The sequence below is a fragment of the Microtus ochrogaster genome, linkage group LG1, assembly GCF_000317375.1.
Source record: "Microtus ochrogaster isolate Prairie Vole_2 linkage group LG1, MicOch1.0, whole genome shotgun sequence".
Lineage (NCBI taxonomy): Eukaryota > Metazoa > Chordata > Mammalia > Rodentia > Cricetidae > Microtus > Microtus ochrogaster.
This window is the reverse complement of record NC_022027.1, coordinates 3,056,110-3,081,918: the sequence shown is the minus strand read 5'-3', so window position 1 is coordinate 3,081,918 and position 25,809 is coordinate 3,056,110. Positions and strand designations below refer to the sequence as shown.

The following is a 25,809-nucleotide window of genomic DNA, read 5'->3' as shown; positions in this document are numbered from 1 at the left end:
CCTGGAGCCTAGCATGAGGGCACAGCAGCTGCTCTGTGGAGTTCTACCAGGCAATTTCAGGGCTGGCGGGAACGGGCCTGCCACCAGTGTATGGTGAGGCCTGGCTCTGAGGGTGATTGCCTGCCTAGCTAGGAAGAACAGATCTGTTGATGTCTATGAACTAGAGGGCACCCTCTCCACAGTCATTGTAAGCCACATGGCCCACATGTCCCCCCCACCAGGCCATACTGGGCCACCTCCGAGGGCCCACCAACTCACTCTGAGAACTCCCCACAGATCCAAGCAGCAGCATAGAGCACCTCACAGATGCCATTGCGCTGGGTGCTGCTAGCCACCAGGTGAGCACTGTCAAGCAGTGCAGACATCTGGGACACAGCAAATTTGCGAATGGCCTTGACACGGATGGCCACATCCAGCATCTGTGCAGCGATGAGATGGCCATGGCGGGTACCCTCCAGTCGTGTCAGCTCCACAAGGATGCTGATGTACCACTCGAAGTTGGTGATGTGCTGGTAGTTGGACTGGCTGCAGATGTCAATGATCTTGGTGAGAAGTTCATCGCGGTAGGTGGTGCCCTCGGCCTTGTCCACGTGGGTCATCAGCTTTTTCACGATCTCCATCAGGTTCTTCTTGGACACCTGTGGGAGAAGACTTGATTGGTCAGCACAGGCAGTCACGAGATGACAGTTGAGACTGACTTCATGAGCAGAGGAAGGACAGTTTCTTCCCCAGACAGCAGAAGTCACACTGAGCATTAAGTCAGTGTATCATGTCTGACCAAGGGACTAAGGCCTCACTCCCTACAGCCTGGGCAGGTGTCATCTGCTAACCCCAACAAGCTCAGGCTGCTGTCCCAGCCAGGGTAGGAGGTGCAGAAGCTCCAAAGGCTCCCTATACTGGCACAGTGACACACACCATTCCATAGAGCAGGTCGAGGGCGCGTAGGCGGATGGACTCATCCTTGTCATCCAGGCACTGCAGGATCAGGTCCTTGTGGGACTGCACGGACTTGGGGTGTGTCTTCAGGATTTTAGACATGGCCAGCAGCCCCAGGTACTTTACTGTGAAGATCAAGTGGACATTAGTTTGCAGATACTGAGGGGAATACCATGGGCAATGGGTGCAACAGGGGGAATTTGTTACCATTTCTGGCCACTGCGGCCCCAGTTGGTGCTGACTGCAGGTGATCACTTCTGAGATTCCCTGCCCCCCCATGAAGCCAAAGTAGAGGCTGTGTACCCCAACCTATCACAGCATGCTCCACAGGCATAGCCTTCTAAGAACTGGAAGAACAGGTGTCAGAACTATGCAGGGTAAACCTCCATGTGCACTGTGAGATGCCTCAGCAGTAGTGTGCACAGCTCCTCCCGTGCACACGAGTCCAGCTCCTAGCATCCACATTGGGTGTTCTGACTAACTCCAGCTCCTGGGCATTAGGTGCCTCCAGTCTCCACAGGCACTGGAATTTCTGAGCACAGACCCACACACAAACACATAAGTATGAGTGACAAAAACTTACAAAGAACTTAAAAATTTGTATATTTAAAAAAGAATCCTGCTGGGTGTAGTGGTAAATGCCTTTAAACCCAGGCGGATCTACAGAGCAAGTTCCAGGACAGTCAGGGCTACATAGAGAAACCCTGTGTCAAAAAAAAAAAAAAAATAAAACAAAAAAGAACCCCAATGATGGTGTGTTTGAGGAGGTCACTGCTAGCCAAACTGAGCCCAGAGTAGGCCTTGTGGAAAAGTAAAGAGAGGCTGAAGCGGGAGTCACCCAGAAGCCTCACTTTGTGACAGATGGCCCAGAGATGATTTCCAACAGCAAGGACATGAGAGCTGCTGAGATGCTATGGTTCACAGAGGATGGATGGGGACCCATAGTGGACACTGGAAGCTGGGCCTGCCACTTGGTCTGATTACCAAGAGATGTCACTGACAAGGATTCCAATCAGAAGTAGTGTGGAGCCGGGCGGTGGTGGCTCACGCCTTTAATCCCAGCACTCGGGAGGCAGAGGCAGGCGGATCTCTGTGAGTTCGAGGCCAGCCTGGTCAACAGAGCTAGTTAGTTCCAGGACAGGCTCCAAAACCACAGAGAAACCCTGTCTCGAAAAAAACAAAAAAAAAAAAAAAGTAGTAGTGTGGAACACAAGGAAGGCAGCAGAAGGTGACTGAGGACCAAGCATACCTAGCCAGAGGTCTCTGGACTTGAACCCTGACTCTGTGCACCTCCCAAGTGCACATGATAACCCATACACCAGGCCTCCCTTTCCTTCAAATGAAAAACAATCACTGTTTTTTTACATGGAGGTGTGCACCAAGGTCAGAAGACCATTTGTAGGAGTCATTTCTCAGCCCACACCACATGAGGTCCAGGGAAGGATCGGGGCATCAGGCATGGTGGTAAGCCTCTTTATCCACTGAGCCATCTTACCAGCCCCTAGTTTTGTGAGCCAGGTTGGCCCTGAACTCCCACCTCTCCTGCTGCAGTCTCCTGCTGCGTGCAGACCTTACATTGTTTACTTTATTTCTGAGACAAGGTTTATGGAGCCCAGACCAGCCTTGAATTCATTAGGTAGCCAAGCATGACCTTGACGACTGTGGCCCCACTTGACTGTGGCCCCACCTGGTTTCTGAGGCGCGGGTAGGCCTGGATCCTATAGTCTGGCACACCAGCGTGCCCAAACAACTAAGCCTGAGTCCACCCTAGATCATTTTCACGTCTGCTGTCTCCACACTACACTCAGCACAATTCCTACCTGTCAGGGTACCTGTGTTGCAACCACTTATTGCCCCCTCCCCATGGTGACTGCTCCTACTAAACCCACAAAATCATCATACTGGAACGCATGAGGAGAGCAGAAGGGCAGAGAGTCCCGAGGTTTGGGATTTCTGAATTCTAGGCATGGCATTCATGCATGGCAGCCTAGCAGGTGGCAGTGACTTACGGTTCTGGTCTGAGTCTTCAATCAGTATCCTCAACTTCTGAACGCAGAGCTGAGGGGGAACATCACACTAGTCACGGTTTCCCAGGCAGGGCTCAAGTTGGTCTCCACCCCTCCACCGCGCCCTGCAGCCTGCTAACAGTCCCGACCAAGGGCATGCATTTGGGTGCAAGAGGGCAGGTGACTGCAGCCTTCTCACTGGGGACCCTGCTCAGTGTGACAAAGTGGATCTGAGGGCCAGTGGGGGTATCTCACGATCACAGCAGCTGCCCAGGCAGACTGCATTTGGTCCCCACAGGAGGTACAGTGGGGAAAGAGGGTGCCTGAGGGAAGGCTGGGGCAGGAGGGGTTCCTTTACACTTCAGCTGTTTGAGAAAAAAGAACTTGGAGATGACCACCGCCATGCCTGGCCACCCATAAGCCTCAGTTCAGTTGATCTGTGTAGGCCATCTTCCCAGAGACGCACCTGGATGCTGGCGCTGTGGTTGGGCATGCCCGAAGACAATGAGATGAGCACTGGGACACAAGGAAGATGAGATGAGTGACCCTGGGTCAGACAAGGACACCCTGCTGACCCATCCCCACCAACAGGGGCCTGAGACAGCTGCATGTTCTGCAGGCAGCTATACTGGCTACGTCTTGGGAAGTCAGGGGATCCAGCCTGGGTCTCCCACTCTCCCAAACTGGAGTAGTTCTCGGGCACTGAAGCACTGGTACACAGTCCCTGCTCATGTCTGGGATCTGAGGTGCAGACCTATGCTGGGCAGAGCAGACCCCGAGACTTCGCAAAAACCCTGAGTGTTGATGGTTTGGGGGAACTCTCAGATGACAGCAATCACACATCATATCCTGTATGTGGCTGAGGACACAGCACGATCTGACTCTCAGGAAGGGTTCCAGAAGCCATGGCTGCTCTTCCTGTGGCTGAAAGCTGGGTCGTGTCACTGGGGTATAGCCACAAGGGTGGCCATGTGAATCCTAAGGACTCCCGTGATCACTGTGACCTTGAGACCTCACCTGGGAGCTTATACCTTCATGCCATCTTTTCTCCTCTGCTCCTTCTACCCAGGCAGAACAGCCATGCTCAATCGCAAGCCCAAGGATGCTTGGCCCAAGTCCTGAATCTTGGGTGTTGTGTGCACGTGTGGAGACAAAGGTAAAGGCAGACATCCTCTGTAATCCTTCCCACCCTCCCTAACCCTGGAGCGCACGGAGTGACTAAAGTGGATAACAGCCAGCTCCAGGGATCTGCCTGTTTCTGCCTCCCCAGTGCTGCAGACTGTACTCAATCCCCTATGCCTGCTCCTACGTGATCTCTGGATGATATGACTATCTCAGCTCAGTTCTGCTGCAGGGGCCTGGAAGAAGTCTGGAAAAGTGGGATGTGCCTTTCAGGTTGGGCTCTGTCCCCACATGGGAGAATAACCTCTAAATTTACAAAGGGGCCTGAGGAAGGGCTGAGGGATGAGCCCTGCAGAGACCTGAGTTTACAGAAGCACCAGAGAAGAGGACTTGGGCAGAAGCCAACCACCTCATCCAGGAGATGCTCTGGGTCCTAGACAGCTCAGACCTCTCAGCTCCTTCCAGCAAGAAGGCCCCTGCATCCTCTCCTAGCATGGAAGCAGCTTGAGAGGGGGGCTGATCCCCCACCCACACCAGCACCCTCCTAGCAGGGCTATGGTCAGCACACTCACCTGCAATCACGGTATTCACACACTCGTACAGCAGAGACATGGCAGAGGTGCTGAGAGAGAGGAAGGTATGAGGACCCAGCCCAAGCAGTGTCACATACAAAAAAGATCACTCTGCTTGGCTCCATGGGAACAGTACTACTGCTGTCCCTCTAAAACCCTGTGATACCACAGTGATTACTGTGGTCCTCCCAGCCAGGGAACACAACCCAATACTTTCAACTTCTACTTCCAGACTGAGGCTGAGCCCCAGACCACTCCAACCCCATCCCTGCACGTCATGATTGCTTATAGCTCCTCCTGTGTCACCCAGGGGGACAGTACATGGAGCTGGGGCCCCAGGAGGGTAAAGGGCAACATGAATGCACTGCTTGGTATGTGGAGTATAGGTGAAACTGAGTATAGTGGTGTACACTTATAAACCCAGTACCCAGGAGGCTGAGGCAGGAGGACTACTGTAAATTCCAGGCAAGACTGGGTTATAGAGTAAAATGTGCCTCAAAAAAAATCAAATAGATTCAGTGAGCCAAGAAGGGCAGAACAGAGAGGAGTCAATGTCAGAGTGGCACCAATGTTCCTGCCCAGGGATGGTGGCTGAGTAGCAGCTACCTGTGAATCAGGTTGGTGAGAGGCTCGATCAGCTTCTTGCCCAGTCTGGGCTCCAGGGGAGTCAGGGCGCCGAACTACAGGGACAAGGGTGCTGTGGTCACTGGAATACCACAGCGTATACAGGCCCAGCACACACCCCACCCTTCTGGACTTACCAGCTTGATGATCTTGATAAGGACCCAGTTGTTAGTGGAGGATGTCATGAGCTTGAAAAACAGCGGGGCCAAGGACAGGTAGTTCTTAGGGTTGCGACGTGCTAGCTCGCAAATAACATTAACAGCTGCAGACTGCACCCCTGAGGACCAAAAGATGGGCCCACATCAGCAAAGAGTGAGATGTTCTACAACCAGGGTGTTGTTTCTGTTAACATGGGTATCCCTATTTATAGGGACCATCCTCATGAGTAACAATCACACACCCAACACAGCAAAGGAGCCTTCCCACCTACAGGGATACCCTGGATAACAAGAACTTGTGGTACAGGGGTCTGTGAAACCTGCGTACACTCAGCATGTGGCACAATTCCTGGGCTTTTCCGTAGACACACTGCTTCTGTTCAGGACAGAAACAGTTTATCTATGCCCTGTCCCTTAAGTAACATTTACGTTTTATGTTTGCTGCATGTATGCATATGGATCACACGTGTGCAGAGCCTGTACACCAGAAGGGACTGCCACGTGGCTGCTGAGAACTGAACCTGGATCATCTGCAAGAGCAGACAGTATTATTAGCAGAGCCCCTCTCCAGCTGTACTTCCCCCTTTAGCTTTTATGTTTTCTTTCTGGTATTTTTTTTTTTTTTTTTTTTGCTTGCTTGCTTGCTTGCTTGAGACAGGGTTTCTCTGCATAGCCTTGGCTGTCCTGGCACTCTATAAACCAGGATGACCTTGAACTCACGGAGATCCACCTGCCTCTGCCTCAGAGTACTGGAATTAAAAAGTGCACCACCACCGCCTGCCTCCCTTTTTGTTTTCTTGAGACTGGGTACTGATGTGGGAGGGAGACTCCACAGTGGTCTCCATCCACAAGTTGCCCATGCTGACATAAGCAGACCTAAGTGGGATTGTTTCCTTGGTTTGTCACTGCTGCCCAGTCTGGCAAGGGTGTGTGTGGGGGAATGGACATTTGTTTTCTCCCAAGGAAAGGTTCACAGAGCCCTGGGCTAAAGAACACCCTGTCTCGAAAAACCAAAAAATAAAAATAAAAAAAAAAAAAGAACACACTGCCTTAGAATGAATATTCACACATGCTCACAGAAGCACACACGAGAGTATCTTAGCTCCCATCCCAGGGAGCCCCAGGCTTCCAGGGTGACAGCACTGCTCTCTAGGGCTCCGGCTTGCCCAAGGCATCAGGGGCTAAAAAAAGGGAACATCAAGTGGCAAATGATGACCAGTCACCCCATTTGTCCTGGCTAGTGAAGCCCCAGCAAGAGCTGAGATGGGAGGAGCACCTCTTGGCAGCTCAACAGCTGTGCAGGGTCGTGAAGAGCACCCCACTAAGGGTGCCACCATACGCAGCCCAGCCATTGCTTACTTTTTCTGAGGCAGGGTCTCAGGGAAGCAGGCTGGTCCTGAACTCCTGACCCTCTGCCTCCACTGCCAGGCATATGCCAACCACACTTGCTCTATGTAGAGCTGGGGATGGGATCCAGGTTTTAGCAGGTGCTGGATGAGTGTCCTATCTATCACCTGAGCTCCAGTCTCTGGTCTTAGTCTATAATTCAGGCTGACCTTATAATTCTCCTGCTTTAGCCTGCCAAATAAGTAGCTGAGGTAACCAGCAAGACACCACAAGGGAAATGAACTGAGTGCCTGGCCCACCATGGATAAGCTTACTACAAAGCCTCTTCCATTACAGGCCAGGAGGGACCTGGATCCACAGACTGCTAGCCAACAGCCTACAGGCTGGATTGTGAGGCTGAACTTCCTGCTGTGAACCCACCCAGCAACTGCACAAACACTCACCAGCCCATGAGCAAAATGCCCAGTCTGAGAGACCTCATGGCACACTTTGTCTCCAAAGGCCTATGCTAGGCTGTATGGTCACTCTAACTATATGGTCCCAGGCTACAGAACCTGTTTTGTTGCAAAGTGTACTTCTTTTAGGAAGTCTGGGTATGTTTAAGTTTCCCAGGGCAGCATGGCATGGCACCTTACTTATTTTCCAGCCCCATCTCCTCCCAAGTCTCTCTGAGGGACATGCAGATGTGACACAGCACCGTGTCTCAGGCTTCAGGACCCCAGGCAGCACAAGCCCGAGAAGGACACAGTAGTTACTTTACCTGTGTGTCTCATCTTAAAGAGATGTTCACTCTGTGAACTGTGGCTTGTGGACTAAAGGAGATTTGCAGTGGGGATACAGATGCCTCCCTCCATGCCCCACCCTCCCATCCTCACAGGAGCTGGCTAGGCAGTTTCCTGTTACCAACCTGGGTCTGGGTCTTCCAGCTTCTCCTTGAGCCGGGGGAAGGCGGGACGCAGCGACTCGGGATACTTGAGGAACACTTTGTACATGATCAGGACTGCCTTCTTCCTGATGTACGGCTTCGTGTGAGACATCTGCAGGGACACTAGGATGGTCAGCAACTCACCTGCCCAGCGAGTTGCCCAGCACCCCTGACTCCCTCCACAACCCACCTGAAGTAGGCCCTGCTGCCCTCAGGTTCCATGTCAGCCTCCCTCCTACGTTAGACATGCCGGCCCACATACTGCCTTCACGAGTCTGTTCCAGGACAGTCTCCGCACTAACCGCTAGCAGGAGTACCCTATCTCATCAGGCTCCAGGTGGGCTCTGTGCAAGCCATGCATGCTCTCTATCACAGGGCGGCAACTATCTGGAAAACCTCACAAGCCACGCTGCTACCCAACGGGCTAAACAATCTGTCACAACAGCTGCAGCCACCACAGAAGGGCATAGCAGGTCCTAGTGGAACCCTGTTTACAACAGGTATCTGCTAGATCTGGGTAAGACAGTGGGCTCTGTCCCCTCCCCGCAACGGTACTGATGAACTTTGAGATTCACCAGGCAGGATCAAGGCTGATTTTTGCTTGGCCCCATCCATCCTGGCCACACACCAGCCACTTCAAGGGCTTGTTTCTGTCTCCAAAGAGCGAGAGTTCAACTCTGGGCATCGCCGGATGAAAGTAAAGGGTGGCACAGGCACACACAAACTCACCAGGGTCATGATGTCATTTGCCAGGTCTCTGGCAAGATCTGGGGTGACAAAACAGGACAGACCAGTCAGTGCCACTCCAGTGTCGTACTGGCTGGGGCTGCTCAGGTCCTGCAAGGGGACAGCAGGCGTGTCAGTGAAGTCCCCTGGGACCATCTGATGTCTGCATCCCAGTCACACTGCTGCCCAGCAGGAGGTGGTGTTTCATAGCTCCTCTGCTGCCATCAATAGGAACACAGTTTGGAGGCAGAGGACTAGAAAGCTCCACATAGAAGCCAACAGGTCTCTGGACTCCTTGGGGACAGAGGCTACTCTGTAAGTCACAATTCCTAGGCAAAGTCTGCCCAGCTCCTGGAACCTGACTCTACTCAGGGATTCCCCATGATACTAGGGACAGTCCTCTGGCTGTTTCCGAGCTGAGAGGCTCTGGACCAGTGTTGAGTTCATCCTTCTAATGAGCCGGGGACCTGAGGCAGAAGACTATCCCTACCTGCCTCCATTTCTTCTGGTGTCCTGACTCCCCGCTCTCACTAAGGCAGTGCACCTGTCATTAGAGGGCTCACCGCTTTCAAAGGGCTTCCCAGCTATGTCATGGACACCCTGGGGTGTGCTGAGTAATAATTGGCAGAATATTGGAAGCTTTAAGGCCTTTGCTTGTGCAGTGGGCTCAGAAAGCATCAGAAGCTATGCACAGCCAATTGCCCTCAGAGGCCAGGCGTCACAGTATCGCCGCCCAAACAGACAGAGAAGAAAAGGAGTGAGCAATGAGAGCACTGCCCTTCCAGGCTGTTTTAAACTGCACTGGGACTGCAGAGGCCTGGACAACATGTGCCTGTGCTGAGTCAGCACACAGGTCCCTGCTACACAGACACCAGGGCCTAGTCAGGACATCAGCAAATGCTAAGGACAGCAGTAACTCCAACCTTCTCCAAGCTCCCATGTCTCTTAAACAGGGAGGCCTAACCCCTGGCCTCACATACTGGAAGCACACAGACAGCTAGACATTGATGTAGCCAGAGCCAGTCTCAGCTCCAAACCAACCCCACTCACCTCCCTCCTAGAGCCCAGTTTCCTCTCAGAGCCTGGCCTCTCAGATGCAGCTTCTCCCCACAAGGCCCACACATCCAGGACCTTGTCCTTTAGAAGGCCCCGCCCACCTGGGTCTCTACTGCTCCCAGAAGGACCCAGTCACTTAGACCCCTGTTCTCAGAACACCTGACCAACCCATGATCTGCTCCTCCAAGTGCTCTGGCTCACCCAGGCCTCCTGCCTGAATGACTCCATAACCCTGACACACTGCCCAAGTGGCTCGCCATGGTACCACTCAGCCCTGTACCTCCAGCCTCACCCCCAGCCAGGATCCATCCTTACCAGCACCAAGAGCTCCCTATTACACTATTACACCTGACACCTACCTGCCCACAACACACTCCTAAAACCCCAGCCTCAAGACGAGTGGTGGGGGTGCATGCTTTTAACCCCAGCACTTGGGAGGCAGAGGCAAGCGGATCTCTGTGAGTTCGTGGCCAGCCTAGTCTACAAGAGCTAGTTTCAGGACAGTTAGGGCTGTTACACAGAGAAACCCTGTCTTGAAAAATCAAACAAAAACAAACAAAAAACTAAAACCTGAAGGTTGTGCTGCAGGGGTCATGTCCTTACTCCAGTATTTATGAATATAGGGTCTGTCCTATGACAGAAATTATAAAGGGTTTGTAGCACAAGGCAGGCAGGAAGGGGAGGGCCATGGCCAAGAACATCCACAGGCACTGGGGTTCTGGAGGGACTGACTGTAGCTGCCCTGTAGTACTAATGGGGAGTGGAGAGGGACATGCAGAAAGCTCCAGTCTCAAGCCCTCCAGAGGTAGGAAATATGAGCAGTAACATGTTCTTCCAAAGCTGACCCAGGTGGGGAAGTACACCAATGACAGGGCCCTCAGTGGTCGACTTCTGTAGCTCACTTGAGTGGTGAGAAAGCATCAGGGCCTACCTTGCGGATCTGGTTGGTGGTCAGCATGATGACATCGGTGCCCTCGTGGAAGCACTGGGAGGCGGCAAGGTAGCCGACACGCTACAGAATCAATAGCCACAACATCAGAGCCAGAGCCACCTGGAGCCCGTGGGGCCACTGCAGGCCCAAAGGAGCACCCAGCAAACTCTTGTGGACAAAGGATGACAACAACGGAGCACCTGAATCTCTTAGGAGCTCCTACAGAGGGGGACAGGCTCCAAGGCTCTTCCCTAATGCCCCTCTCAGTACGTGCAGACAGTTCTACCCACTCTGCTGTATACATACACAGCAGGCAGCCCCTGGTTCTCGTGATTACCTACCACTCCATCTCTCAGAAGAGGGACTTGTTTGGGGGGCTGGGTATGTTCAGCATATGGCACATATGCATGGAATAAAACAGATAACGCAAAAATATCTAAAGGGACCACTGTGTCCAAGGGTGTCTACCAGAGGCTATGAAAAAACCCGCCATGACAATGACCCCACTAGGTATCAGAGCCCCTGAGACAGCAGTGCTATCAGCCTTGGCCACCTGGGTCAGGTATGCTCCAATCAAACACTGCTACTGTTGTATAGGGTGGCACACTCTGTCATGGCAACACTCAGGAGGCAGAGGCAGAGGCAGAAGACTGCCATTCAAGACCAATCTCAGCTACAGGGGGTTCAAAGCCAGTCCACAGTGTGAAAAGTAACAGTCATCCCTAACCAGTGTCAAGCTTGGCGGTGGTGGCCCATGTCTTTAACCCCAGCACTCGGGAGACAGAGACAGGTGGATCTCTGAGTTCCAGGACAGCCAGGGCTACACAGAGAAACCCTGTCTCAAAAAACAAAGCAGCCAGGAGGTGATGGTGGAGTGAAGGGTGGCTGGCACTCCACCTGCACTGTCCTCCAGCAGAAGCTGCCGCTACCTCATCCATCTCAGGCCCTCCCCACTGGCAGGATGGCTACGTGACACTTTCTGGGCAAGCATGCTGTCTCCCTTCAACAGCAGGACCACTGGCCACAGGACCCCACTCACTCAGGGTCTGCACACATAGCACACCTGCCTACCAGACATTCTGGGTCCTCACCTTGAATGTGAACTTGGAGGCACTCATGACTTCAATAATGTTGAAGGCAGCCCAGCTGATGTCGTACCCAAGCATCTGTAACTGTTAAGGGGGAAGCACGGAAGTTTGTACTCAGGAGATAAGGCGCGAAGGTCTAGCCACAATCAGAGCACTCACAACACATGTGGGGGAACAAAAAGCATTCAATCTGAGCATACAAACTTCATCCACCACACTTCCTTGTAAACTTTTATATTTTCTTTCCAACAAATGACTCTCACAAGGCTGGAGGTGCTTCAGAGGGAGAGTTCCTCAGGGAAGCAGCACCACCTAGAATCCTTCACAGAGAATCCCCCCTCGCTCTGAGGGTGTGGCTCAGCAGAAAAGTCCCTGCCTGGCATGTGAGAGACTGGGCTTCCAATCCAGCACATAAGTAAACTAACAAGGAGAGCTGGGTGGTGCACATGTCTTTAATCCCAGCACTTGGGAGGCAGAGGCAGGAAAGTCTACAGAATTCCAGAAGAGTTAGGGCTGTTATACAGAAAAACCACCCCCCCATCTTGAAGAAAAAACAAAAACAGTTCGTATGCATAGGTAAGGTGCAGCTGCCTAGTAGAGCACTTGCCTCAATGATACCAGGCTCTGAATTCAATCCAAACACTGTTCAAAAAACAAAAGGGCTAACAAGAAGACTCAGCAGATAAAGACACCTACTGCCAAGTCTAATGACCTTAGTTTGAGTCCTGTCACTTGAATAATGGAAAGTCAGACCCTGCAAGTTGTCACTTATACAAGCACCATGACATACTTGCATATACACACATACAAAAAAGTGTAATTTTAAAAAATTAAAAAAGAGAGCTGGGCAGTGGTGGCACACGCCTTTAATCCCAGCACTTAGGAGGCAGAGGCAGACGGATCTCTGTGGGTTTGAGGCCAGCCTGGTCCACAAGAGCTAGTTCCAGGACAGGCTCCAAAGCAACAGAGAAACCCTGTCTTGAAAAACCAAAATAAATAAATAAATAAGAGCTAGCATGGTGGCTCATGCCATTAATTGGAGGCAGAGGCAGGTGGATTTCTGTGAGTTCAAGGCCAGCCTAGTCTACAGAGTGGGTTCCAGGATAACCAGGACTACAGAGAGAAGCCGTCTCAAAAAATAAGTAAGTTAGAGAAGGGCAAATTTTCCTACAATGGTTAGTGACGGCCTTGTGCCACACTCTAGTACAGAGAATCAGCATGGTACCTGTCTCCCAACCTGAGGAGGAATGGGGGCAGAGGTCAGCCACATCCACCTGCCCTGTAGCCAAAGGACAGGTTCAGAACTGGAGCTTCTGCACCACATGCCCAACCTGCACAAGAGCATCAGGCAGGACTCTGCACAAGCCTTGCGCTGCACACAGCAGCGATGTAAGATGGACAGACAGACAAGCAGGCAGGCCCACAAGGGAGGCACTCACGTAGGTGAGCTTGCAGACGGCGTTGGCCTTTACAGCGATGTTGTCTTGCTTCAGTTCCTGCTTGATCTCGTCGATGCACTGAGAGATGTACTTGGCCTGGGTGGGAGACAGCAGTGTGATGCGAAACAATCAGTGGCCAGGCCGGAGGTGGCCAGCAGGTGCTCTAGGAGGTGGGCAGGACGGAGAGTCGAGCCAGCTTGGTTGCACAGAGACCTGAACCCCAGCTATGTGTCAAAGTCCAACTGGGCACCTATTTATTCTCTACTGGTTGGAAAATCCAGCACAGGGGAATCTAGGGTTGGGAAGTAGACACATGGAACTGGGAGAGGCTAGTGACTCTTCTCAGTGACAGGAAGGGAAGGCGGAATTCTGGACCCAGGTAGTGTTGCAGTCACCTGCCTGATCCACCTTTGCTACAGAGCCCATTGAACCCCCTTTTCTGCCCATGGGCTGCTCTGCACAGTCCTACTCATTGGTATTCACCCTTGACCTCCCCCCTCCCCTGGCACAAGCTCAGCAAATAAACTAAAAGACTTCTTGGGTCACACAGGTCAACCTAAGAGGACTGAGGCAAAGTCCAGAGAAAGTGAGATGTGGGCCCTAGGCAGTACCACCTACACCACTCTCGGACAAGCACAAAAGGAGTCAAAGCAGCCCCCAGGACAGCAGGAGCTGGAGGAGGCGCTGAGGTGCAGCCACAGCAGGGCATGGAGCCTGGCTCTGCCGTGACAGCAGAACCAGCAACCCCATCAGAGGTGCAGCACTGCACACCCCAGAGCCCTCTACCACACTCCCATGGGTATCAGCTTCCACCCCAAGGCCCCATAAAGCTGACCTAATAGGCTGCTTGTGGAACCATCACTGCCCAGGGTGTCTTGTTCCTAGCATGGGGAAGAGCCACAGTTGTTCAGCACCCTCTCAACAACAGATTGATTCACTTTGGACTCTTGGGTTTCATATAGCCCAGACTGCCATGTATTGAACTCCTGACCCCCATGGGATGGCAGGCATGGGCTACCGCGCCTGGCTAATCAGAGTACTTTCCTCAATATTTTATGATCTGGACTGAGTCCAATGGAACAAGTGTCACCATAGTCCACCTCAAGACACTAAATGACACTCGGGGATCCTTGGCATCGCCCTGCTGTAGGAATGGCATGCCTTGCCTCTCCCTTCAGAGAACTGGGATTGAAAAGGGAAGAACCCAAGGTCAGCATCTGTGAAAGGGGTGGACCCTCAGTTGGAGGGAGGGTGGAGCTTGAAGAGTAAACCAAGTGGCAACTCAAGAAGTGCCAGAGTTCCATTTGGCAAGTGATGCCTGCCCAAATACTCAGAGCAGCGCTCTACCAGGACTCAGAAGCTGCATGTTCACAGTCTCTGCAATATCCTCCTGGTTTTCAGGAGGGAAGGCCACTGTTGCCCAAAACACAACCTAAAGAGACTCTACTCCCCAGGTCTGGTAGGGCAAGCCTGTAATCACAGTACATGAGAGACCGAGGCAGGGGGACTGCCTCAAATTCCAGGCCAGACTGGATTACATAGCAAAGTCCCTGACTCAAAAACCCAAACTAAAAAAGAAACAAAGAGGGGCTGGAGAGATGGTTCAGCAATTAAGAACAATGGCTGCTCTTGTAGCGGTGAGTTCAATTCCTAGTAATACTGGCTCACAACCATCTACAGTGGGATCTGATGCCCTCTTCTGGCATAAAGGCATACATGCAGACAAAGAACTCAACATTAAAAAATAAATAAATCTTACAAGAAAAAGGGTTGGCAAAATTGCCCAGAGGTTAATAGCTCTGACTACTCTTCCAGAGGTCCTGAGTTCAATTCCCACAACCATCTCTAACAGAATCTGATGCCTGCAGGCAAACATGAAGGCACAACACGGAATACATTAAATATGGCTCAGTGGGTAAAGCGCTGTTCGTGCTGAGGACATGTGCAATCCCAGGTGGAGACAGAAACTTCAGGAGTAATGGACAGGCCAGCCTGTCCATATCAGGAGTGTCAGAGATTGCCTCAGATGTGTACTGCTTGCCACACACGAGCACTCCTTACACAGGAGTGTAAGGGCTCTGGTATAATGTAATTCACCCAGTGGATTTTTACAGCCTTGGCACAGGAGCTGAGGTTGTTAGGTATAAATCCCAGGGGGGGAACAGAGAACAGAAGAGGGAAAATATTTTTTAAAACAGCAACTCAAACCACCCCCCATTCGGTGAGAGACAAGAAACTCACAGTTTAGCCAGGAGTGGTGACACATGGTTTTAATCCTACAACTTCAGGTGGCAGAGGCAGGTGGATCTCTGTGAGTTCAAGTCCAGCTTGGTCTACAGAGTGAGTTCCAGAACAGCAAGGGCTACACAGTGAGACCCTGTCTTGAAAAACCATACAAAAATAAGAAAGAAAATAAATTCCCAATTCAAGAAGCAGCACGGGGCTAACGTGCTCTTTCACTGGGCCAGGGTCTGATGTGCAACTCACAAGGACTATAACTCAAGTTCCAGGGCATCCAGTGCCCTCTTCTGGCCTCTCCAGGCACTGTGTGCCCATGGTGTACAAATATGCATCCCTTATCCCAACTGTCATGATACCCATGCCTATATAGAGATACTCTATCTCAAAACATAAAATAAAAACAACAGCAACAAAGGTATGCTCCTGAAAACAAACTCTGCAAGCTGTCCTTTGACCTCTATATGGACACTGTGGCCTGTCTAGACACAGCAGGGCTGTTATCTCCTCAGGCTGCAGGTGCATTCCTGTCATCCTAGTACTTAAAAAGGTGGGGGAGGCAGGAGGACCTCTGAGTTTGAGACCAGCCTGGACTACAGAGTGAGATCCTGTCTCTAAAAGAAATGAAAGCCAAGCCTGAACCCGAGCTTGAGCCCTTGAAATAACATAGTAGTAGAGAAGAGACAGACAGACAAAATAAAAACAGGGCAGACACACTTTCTCCAGATACTTTTGCTTCTGTGGTGCTGGGGAAGATGTCCAAGGCCTTGGGCAGCCCAGCGCCTGCTCACCACTGTTACACCAAAGCCCTGGACTTCGCAAATATGCCTCACTGTGTAGCCCAGGCTGGCCTTAAAGGTGGACCTTCCTGCCTGTGACAACTGGCTTTGTAAAAGAGGGGGCTGCTTTCTCAGGCTGATAAGAAGGCAGCTGCCAAACCCAGAGAAGCCAGGCAGAAACCAATGGCCCAGCTTGCACTTCCTGGTTGAGTACTGAAATCCTGGTTCCCCAGGTGAGCCTAGCAAGGGCATTAAAGGTCATAAAAAAAAACACAGAAAAACCCAAGCGTCTGATAAAGACTATACCAGCCTGCTCATAAGCAGGCAGTTGTGGCAGGAGGGGCTGACAAGCAACATGGCTCACGTTCTGGGAGACAGGCATACTTCAACTTCAGGACAGGAACTGATACATGTGGGCAGGAGTCTCCTTGGGTTACTGTCTAGGCGAGCACAGCTATCACTCATGTGGCTCCAGGGGGCACCCACATCCTGCGTGCCCCAGCATCCAGAAGCTCACGGCTCCTTCCTTCCCCTAGAACTTGCTGCACTCTCCCAGGCTCCGCCATTTTCCCCTTCCTGCTTCCCTGAGGACCCGATGATGAGACGGGTCCAGACAATCCAAGATGGTGCCCAGTTCAGGATCCTCAATTTGATCCCATCTGCAGAATTCCTTCTGTCACTGGAGGGCATGTGTTCACAGGTCTCACATGGGCACCTCTGGTGGAAAAAAAGTCACCTCAGGGCACCCAAGTCACCCAAAGTAGGAGCAAGACTGAGCCAGGAGCTGTGGCTCCCATGGCTTCAGCGGAGAAACCAAGAGATGGAGAACTGGCCCCACCTGCAACACAGAAAGGGAATGTGGATGTGCAGGGAGCCTGGGAAGTAAGGTGACAGGTGATATCTGGAGACTACATGGAACCCAGATAACAGCATAGGAAGCCTAGCTTACAAAGAGAAGTGCTGGGGGGAGCTAAAGCCTCTGTATAAGCAAGCAAATTGAGCAAAGGAAACAGGATCCAAAGGGATTCCAATATCTGTCCTTTGAGTTAATCAACAAGTTGATGTCAAGTTCAGTCTGGGCAACTCTGCATAGCCCATCTCAAAATGAAAAGTAAAAGACAGTGCTAGGAGTGCAGCTCAGAGGTAGAACCCCCCCCAAACACCAGGATTCTCCCAGCAGTAGTTTGGGGGTATGGTCAGGGGTGGAGCCCCTGCCTAGAACCCCCCCAGTGAGGACTAGAAATGTAGCTCAGGGGTAAAAAACACGCCCATAAAGAACTGGCCCAAAAGTTCTACTATCACAAAAAGACAAACCTGGGCAACACAGCGACACTGTCTAAAAGTAAAAAGTAGAGAACATTAAGCGGTTAGCGGTTAAGGGCACTGGCTGCTCTTCCAGAGGTCCTGAGTTCAATTCCCAGCAGCCACATGGTGGCTCACAACCATCTGTAATCAGATCCAGTGCCCTCTTCTGGTCTGCAGCCATACCTGCAGGCAGAACCTTGCATACATAATAAATAAATAAATAAATAAATAAATAAACAAACAAATAAATAAATAAATAAATCTTTTAAAAAAAATCGGAGAGCATCAGCCATTTGTGCTGGGCACAAAATAGGCAGGAAAAGAATGGCCAAGGCAGAGCAAAGGACACAGGTAGCTTCAAGCACAGGTCACGAGAACAGCCATGAGCTCCCAGCCTGTCAAGGAGCCAGGCTAGTATTTATTTCAAACAAAAGTCCAACCCAGGACCTGGAGCAGCCCCTGACCCTGAGGACAGGACTGCACACACCTGTGGGTGGCTAGACAGAAACATGCTATGGTGGTAGCCAAGTCCAACAAGGTCAGACTATAGTGGTGAATGAAGTCTGGTCACCAGCTGGAGCAGAATGGCAGGGGCCTTGACACACAGGGTACAGATGCATGGAGTCAATCCACCTCCTTCCTGATCAAGGGGGGGGTGTTGAGAGTCACCTGGGATGTCACCATCAGTCACTAATGGGGTGCCACAAGTACCAGAGAGCACTTCTGGTCCTAGAAGTTCCTAGAAACTTCCAAGAGCCAGGCAATGAAGCAGGACCAACAGTAGCAAGGGATATCTTCTGGAAATCTGGAAATCCTAGCTCTACAGACATTACCACAGAGAAGACATGTCTCCACCCAGCTCGTGGAACATTCCATCAAAGGGGAACAGCTAAAAACCCATGAGATAGCTACACCAGCATTTCAGAAACAACTAGGCTGGCCTGATTGCACCGTACAGACTGGCCAGTGCCCAGAGGAAGCTTACAGAAAGTGCTGAGCTAAATGCAGCCGGATGTTTGGAGACCTGGCTTGCTGCAGAAAAACTTACTCCAGGGGGTATTCTGCAGTGTAAGCTTTTGTTTTGCTTTTTTTTTTTTTTTTTTGACTTTCTGCAAGGTACCTAGGATAGAGGCCAAGGCGTCATGCCTGTTATGGAAGTGGCTGCTTTGAAGGAGCGGGGGAAGCTGAGTGGGAAGGATGCTTTCTGTTCTTATTTAACAACATCAAAAGTGTGTTAAAAAAAACAATTAAAGTTTTACAGGAGGATAAGCAAGCACAGCGCACCTCTAATGCTAGCATTCAGGAGGCAGAGGCAGGAGAATCTGAGCGAGCTGGAGGCCAGCCAGGGTTACATAGTGAAGCATAGCTCAAGGCAAAGATGGAGGATGTAGCTTAGTAATAGAGCTCTACCAAATACCTGGAGTCTCCCAGGTCACAGCTGGTGGGAGGTGCTAAGAATTTAAAGGCTGGAGGTGGCTCAGCAGTTAAGAGGGCTTGCTGCTCTTGCAGAGGACCTGAGTTTGGTTCCCAGCACCCATGTCCGGAGGCTCACTACCAACTGTAACTACAGCTCCTGCAGGCAGATCCAATGCCCTCACCTGGCTCTGCAGGCATCCACACACACGGGAGACACACAAATACACACTTATTACATAAAGGAAAGTAACCTTTGAAAAATAGAGAGCTGGTTAGTGGTGGTGCACACCTTTAATTCCAGCACTTGGGAGACAGAGGCAGGCAGATCTCTGAGTTCGAGGCCAGTCTAGTCTACAGAGTGAGTTCCAGGTCAGTCAGGATTGTTACAGAGAGAAACTTTGTCCTGAAAAACCATAAATAAAAGATCATCTCAAAAACCAACTAAAAACCCACAAAACTTCCAGAGTGCACATACCTACACTTCAAATACTTGGGAGGCTAAAGCAGGAAGATTACAGCTCCTAAGCCAGTCTGGGTTGCACAGTGATATCTGTGTCAACCACACTGCCAAGCAAGGGATGGTCACTGCATAGCTTCTGCTGCAAGGCTGCCCAGCAGTGACTGCCCTGCATCAGCACCACCAACGGAGCAAGTGCTCACAGTCAGTGCTGGGCCCCTGACAACACACTCAGGACCTTGACAATGGTCTCCAAGCAGGAGCAGGATAGTCTCCAAGAAGGAGGGATGCTTAGCAGTTAAAGGTAGGCTCACAACCAATCTAAGAATGGCCAGGCGGCCAGCAGCAGAAGCCATGTAGATGAAGGCAGGCCTTGGAGGGCTTTCTGCACCGGCCCCCGCTCTGCACTACTGAAAGCACTCCCTCCACTGTACACGTGTTTCACACCAAAGACACTAGGAAAAACAAAACAACAAGCCTCCATGGACACCTGTGGAGCAGGCACAGGCTATCCACACCAATTCCCAATGAAGACAGGCGCCTAGGGGTAGGGATCATGAAGAGCAAAGCACAACACAGGCTCCTGAGGCCATGGCACACGCTCCTAAGAATCAGTCATCCCAGCACTGGGTAGGCTGAGGCAGGAGAATCATAAGCTTCAAGCCAGCCTGGGTTATGTACCTAGCTAGAGCCTGTTTGAGGAACCCAAACTAAAACGTAGGTAACCTCTGCTGCAGGCTTCCCAGAGGACACTCACTGACCAGGTGAACGGGGAGGAATGAGGAGGCAGGGGCTCCCTTTCAGAGCAGAGGACCACAAGAGAGCACAAAGGAAAGTTCAAGTTTCTCAGCAAAATGCAGGCCAGTCATCTACTTCCACTGGTGTAGCAACCAGAAGAGGGGCGTTACGGAGAAACTATCGTCCCAGTCAGGGGTCTGCTTCCTGAACTCTGGGTCACAAGCAACCAGGCCCAGAAGGTCCTTGTCCCGGGTGCCCCCGTTCAGGACGGCCTTCCTGCACAGGCCTGTGGCCTTCCACTGAGTCAGGAGGGAGGCGGCCGCTATCTCACTTCTCCTTAATCTAGGTCACAGGCTGGGGGAGGAAAGGAAGCAGACTCGTGGTCACAGCTTAACTTCTGGAAAGATCACTCTTACACCCTGACTTCTAGGTTTCCCCATTCCAGGACACCCCTGGGACTCGGGCTGCAAACACTGGTATTTCGGGGGATCGGGGGACAGGAACTGAGACCTGGCAGGCTTCCCGACAGGCCCCAGAGGGCAGGCTGGACCCGAGCCTTGGTTCCCTGGGAGGGAGGGTCACCTGACTGCTCTGCTCCCAGAACCTCGGCCTAAGCACGCACACCGCCGCGCTAGCTCTCTGGGAGGCCGGCTCCCCTGCGAGCAGGTAAACTGAAGTCAAGGGGAGGCCTCTGGCCAGCGCTGGCTCCCAGTGGACAGGGTGGAAGCCCGGAAAGTGGCTCCTGGTGACACCAGAGGAGACACCGGAGCCGCTTGGGGCAGCGTCTGTTTCAAGACGACAGGAGCTGCTGGGGGGTAAACTGAGGCCAAGCGAAGCTGCGCAGTGCTGCGGCTCTCGAGCAGGCGGCACGAGAATGGCGAGGGGGTCGAGGAGGCGCCTGCGAGGCGGGCCGGAGGGAAGAGCCGGGCAGCCCCGCTCCGCGCAGGCTCACCTCGTCCTCCTTGTGGTTGCGGATGCCGCGCACCAGATCCTGCAGGTTCTTGTCGAACATGCGGTCGATACTGCCCTTGACCATCTTGAGGGCCATCGCGGCGGCCCGCGAGCTGCGGCCTCCGAGGGGAACGCCGCCGCCGCGGCCCTAGGAGGCGCGGGGACGCGGCGATCACACCTCGGGCGCGCGCTGCGCTGCGCTTCCGGCCGCCGCGGAGCGGGTGACGTGGAGGCCAGAGCGACGGCTGCGGCCCGAGACCAGTCCGAGGAGAGGGGCGGCCAAGGCGGCCCCGCTGCTACAGCCCCCTCGCCTCCGAGCTCAGGGCCGTTCGCAAATGGCGGCCAAGATGGCGGTGGGTCAGCTGACGGAGAGCCTCGGCGTCCCGGAAGCCCCGCCCCACCAGGAAGCCCCGCCCCCGCCCTGCAGTTTCCTTGACAACCACACGCCACCCAATAGGAAAGCAGACACCGCCCGTGGCCACCTTGCGGTTCGCCCCTTCCCGTGGAGCGCCCCGAAGTCTCATTGGTGAGCAGCACCCACGGGCGTCCTAACCGCGCCTCCTAAGGCGGACCCCAAGTGTGCGGTGAGGGGCTCCCCACGCCACTGAATGACGGCAGTGGGCGTGGTCTGGTGTAGGTGCGGCGAAGTGAGGGCGGAGCTCCCACGTGGAACTTATTCCGCAAGTTCCTGGTGAAGAATTCCTCCAGCTCTGCCTTTTCTGAGTCTAAGAGGTGACGCGGCGGGAATCGTCAGGAGTCAGTCAGAAGTCCAGAGGCTGAGACTGGAGCGTCTGTACGAAACCCTGTCTACCACGCCATCAACCTCCCTGTCATCCTAGCACTCCGGAGGCAGAGGCAGGAGAATCTGAAGTTCAGAGCCAGTCTTGAATACTGTAATGGCTATACACAAATGTAAGCGTAAAGATTGGGGACTGACACAGCATTAATGCCCCTGCCTCAAATCCCTCCGTGAGGAGCTGGGGGCGTGGTCATTCATCATGAAAGCCCCTGTGAGACTGGGCACAGTACAGGATCAGAGTATAGACTTCCTCTCAGAACCTCAGTGAGGGGTTAAGGTGAATGGCTCAGAAGTGAGTCTTATACTGAGTCTGGCATGCACGAAGCCCTAGATTAAATCCCCAATACTGAAACATAAATGACAAAAGTGGGGCTGGAGAGATGGCTGCTCTTCCGGGGATCCTGTGTTCATTCCCACCGCCCCCATCGTGACTCACAGTCGTCTGTAACTCCAGTTCCAGGGCATCCGTAGCCCTCTTCTAGCCTCCTCTGGCACCAGGCACAAAAGTGGCACAGACATTGACCCAGTCACTTTCCCATTGCTGTGAAAAACATCATCACCAAAGCAGCTTGTAAAAGAAATATTGGTTTTGAGGCAGGGTCTCTCTGTGTAGTCTTGGCTGTCCTGGAACTCACTCTGTAGGCAAGGCTGGCCTTGAACTCACCTCTGCCTCCTGAGTGTTGGGATAAAAGTACCAGCACTGCCTAGCTAAAGGAATTTTTTTTTTTTTGCTTTGCTTTTTCGAGACAGGGTTTCTCTGTGGTTTTGGAGCCTGTCCTGGAACTAGCTCTGTAGACCAGGCTGGTCTCGAACTCACAGAGATCCGCCTGCCTCTGCCTCCCGAGTGCTGGGATTAAAGGTGCGCCACCACCGCCCGGCTAAAAACATGTTTTTTGAACAGATTTTTAGTATTTATTTTTATTTGTTTATTTATTTTGTATATTTATTTATGTATGTATATTTATTTGTTTGTTTATTATGTATACAGTGTTGTATCTGTGTGTATCCCTGCAGGCCAGAAGAGGGCACCAGATTTCATTACAGATGGTTGTGAGCCACCATGTGGTTGCTAGGAATTGAACTCAAGACCTCTGGAAGAAGCCCGGCGGTGGTGGCACACGCCTTTAATCCCAGCACTCGGGAGGCAGAGGCAGGCGGATCTCTGTGAGTTCGAGGCCAGCCTGGTCTACAAGAGCTAGTTCCGGGACAGGAACCAAAAAGCTATGGAGAAACCCTATCTCGAAAAATCCAAAAAAAAAAAAAAAAGAAAGAAAGAGAAAGAAAGACCGCTGAGCCGTCTCTCCAGCCCCTAAAGGAAATATTTAATGAGGCCTATGGTCAGAAAGTTAGAGTCCATGAAGGTAGAGCAAAAGCATGGTGTCAGGAACAGCTGGGAACTCAACTCTTGAACCACAAACAGGATGCAGAGACACTGGGAATCTAAGAGCTCAAGGCCCCTCCTCAGCGACTGACCTCCTCCCACAAAGCCACACTTGCTAATGCTTCCCAGACAATCCTGGAAACTAGGGTCCGAGTATTCAGCGTAGGAGCCTATGGGGCCATTCTCATCTAAACCCTGTGTTTCCGGACAGGGTTTCCCTGTGTAGCCCTGGCTGTCCTGGAACTCACTCTGTAGACCAGGCTGGCCTTGGAGTCACGGAGATCCACCTGCCTCTGTCTCCCTTGGGAAAGCACTAGGACTAAAGGCAACAGTCATCACACCTGGCTTAAATAGCATTTTACTTTGACTGCTGAGAGTTTGAAGACAGCCTGAACTACACATTGAATTTCAGGGCACGGTGTCATACAGACAAAAGCTCTATCCATCAGGTAAATACAGCCGGGCATGGTGGCTCACACCCAGAAGGCCAAGGCAAGAGGAAGAGAGGCTCTGTAATTACACAAAATAAATAAACAAAGAGAGAAAGAAATTATGCCGGCCCAACATCCTATCACCTAAGAGTTATAGAGAAGAGCAGCGGAACTTCAGGTTTCTTTTGGGCTACATAGTAAATCAAAGGCTACAAGAGACCTTATCTCAAACACCTCAAAATGAGCCGGGCAGTGGTGGCGCACGCCTTTAATCCCAGCACTCGGGAGGCAGAGGCAGGTGGATCTCTGTGAGTTCAAGACCAGCCTGGTCTACAAGCTAGTTCCAGGACAGGCTCCAAAACCACAGAGAAACCCTGTCTCGAAAAACCAAAAAACAAAACAAACAAAAAAAAAAAAACCTCAAAATGAAGCAGGCGTGATGACCCACATCTTTAATCTCAGCCTTGGGAGGCACAGGGAAAAGGATCTCTGTAAGTTCTGGCCCAGCCTGGTCTACATAGTTCTAGGCCAGCCACAACTACAAAAAGAGACTCTGTTGAAACAGGTTCTAACGTCTGGAGCTACAGTTCCCTGCAGAGTGTTTGCCTAACACCCAGACTCCACAGAAACCAGCCTCTTAGTGCCAGCACTCTGCAAGAAGGCAGCGGGAATCAAGAGTCGAAGATCAGCCTGGCCTAACAAGACTCAATTTTGACATAAAAACAAAAAAGGAAACAATTAGAGTTAATGACTGTAGAAGAGCATTTGACAGACAGATCAGACATCTGGGAGCTTAGGCACGATATACAGCCCTCTGTGGCCAGTAGGGGGTAGTGCTGGCCAGGCCCAGAGGTGACAAGCTAGGCAGACTGACCCGGTCAGATGTTCAAGGCTCCGTTATCAATCACACTTCATTCCTAAATCCTTCACACATCTGCAAAGATTCTGTCCTCCTACTCATCAAAAACCCACCCACCCGGCCGGCGATGGTGGCGCATGCCTTTAATCCCAGCACTCGGGAGGCAGAGGCAGGCGGATCTCTGTGAGTTCGAGACCAGCTTAGTCTACAGAGTGAGTTCCTGGTCAGCTAGGGATACACAGAGAAACCTTGTCTCACAGCCACAACCACAACAAAGGAGTTGGTGGGGTCAGGGTCACTGGAGAGATCGCTGTTTAAGAACACGTGCTGTTCTTTCAGAAGATTCCGGTTCAATTCCCAGCGCGCACATATTGGTTCACAACCATCTGTAACTCCAGTTCCAGGGGATCTCACATCTGATTTCCACCGGTCTCTGGGCACCAGCAGACATGCATGCAGGCAAAACACACATACACACAAAGTAAATAAATCTAAAAAAAGAACATGGGGCTGGAGTTGGCTCAACAGTTAAGAGCACTGACTGTCCTTCCAGAGGACCCAGATTCAATTCCCAGCACCCACAAGGCTGCTCGAGGCTGTCTGTACCTTTGTTTCATGAGGCCCTTTTCCCCACAGCAAAGTCTGCAGCCCGCTGCTGCCCCTTTCCTTGCGGTTCCTTTAGGAAGATGAACAAGATCTTCCTCAGGCAGCGGGTGGAGCTGTCCGTGGTGCTGAATTTCCCCGGCTGGCTCTTGCCTCTCCAAGGCAAGGTTGTAGCATCAGGGGGCCAGACTCCCACCTCCCCTCGTCTTGCTAATTCCTGTTCCCCAAGCTTTCTTACTGACAGACAAGACTCGCTGTGCATATTTGCTCAAGCATCCACTTACGAAGGCCGAAGGCCAACCTTGGTGTGGTTCCTCAGATTCTGTCCAGCTTGTTTTTTGGATCCTTCTGTCTCTGCCTCCCTGGGATCACAAGTGTGCACCATCATGGCTGGGTCTATTGTAGATTCTGGGGATCAAACTCAGGCCCTTGAGACTTCAGGGCAGGGTCTTAACCAACCCTCTAGTATTTAATTCTTATTTATTTATTTATCTATTTATTTATTTTTGTTTTTATTTGGTTTTTTGGTTTTTTGTTTGTTTGTTTGTTTTTCAAGACAGGGTTTCTTTTATTATTTTTAAATATTTATTTATTTATTATACAATATTCTGTCTGTGTGTACGCCTGCAGGCCAGAAGAGGGCACCAGACCTCATTACAGGTGGTTGTGAGCCATCATGTGGTTGCTGGGAATTGAACTCAGGACCTTTGGAAGAGCAGACAATATTCTTAACCACTGAGCCATCTCTCCAGCCCCAAGACAGGGTTTCTCTGTGGTTTTGGAGCCTGACCTGGAACTAGCTCTTGTAGACCAGGCTGGTCTCGAACTCACAGATATCCGCCTGCCTCTGCCTCCCAAGTGCTGGGATTAAAGGCGTGCACCACCACTGCCCGGCCTTTATTTGTTTTTTTGACATAGAGTT

General features: G+C 51.8%; 1 protein-coding gene across 5 annotated transcripts in view; it reads right to left on the bottom strand.

The window, feature by feature from the left end:
- Positions 1-21,167, bottom strand: part of Ap3d1 (adaptor related protein complex 3 subunit delta 1) — a 33,461-nt gene extending 12,294 nt beyond the window's left edge. For 2 of the 5 annotated variants that reach the window (XR_003378050.1, XM_026784985.1), the window contains exons 1-13: positions 20,816-21,167; positions 12,931-13,026; positions 11,495-11,575; positions 10,404-10,484; positions 8,420-8,527; positions 7,673-7,802; positions 5,398-5,537; positions 5,243-5,316; positions 4,637-4,686; positions 3,409-3,458; positions 2,946-2,994; positions 916-1,061; positions 259-638 (exon numbers count right to left, since the gene is read on the bottom strand). Coding sequence is in view for 4 of the 5 variants with exons in the window: in XM_026784985.1 (XP_026640786.1) it covers positions 259-638; positions 916-1,061; positions 2,946-2,994; positions 3,409-3,458; positions 4,637-4,686; positions 5,243-5,316; positions 5,398-5,537; positions 7,673-7,802; positions 8,420-8,527; positions 10,404-10,484; positions 11,495-11,575; positions 12,931-13,026; positions 20,816-20,911 (1,481 nt within the window). In the remaining variant the exon portion in view is untranslated. The remainder of the gene's footprint in view (positions 1-258; positions 639-915; positions 1,062-2,945; positions 2,995-3,408; positions 3,459-4,636; positions 4,687-5,242; positions 5,317-5,397; positions 5,538-7,672; positions 7,803-8,419; positions 8,528-10,403; positions 10,485-11,494; positions 11,576-12,930; positions 13,027-20,815) is intronic. The other 3 variants (XM_013350691.2, XM_026784986.1, XM_005359033.2) reach the window with 2 other exon arrangements.
- Positions 21,168-25,809: the final 4,642 nt, after the last annotated feature.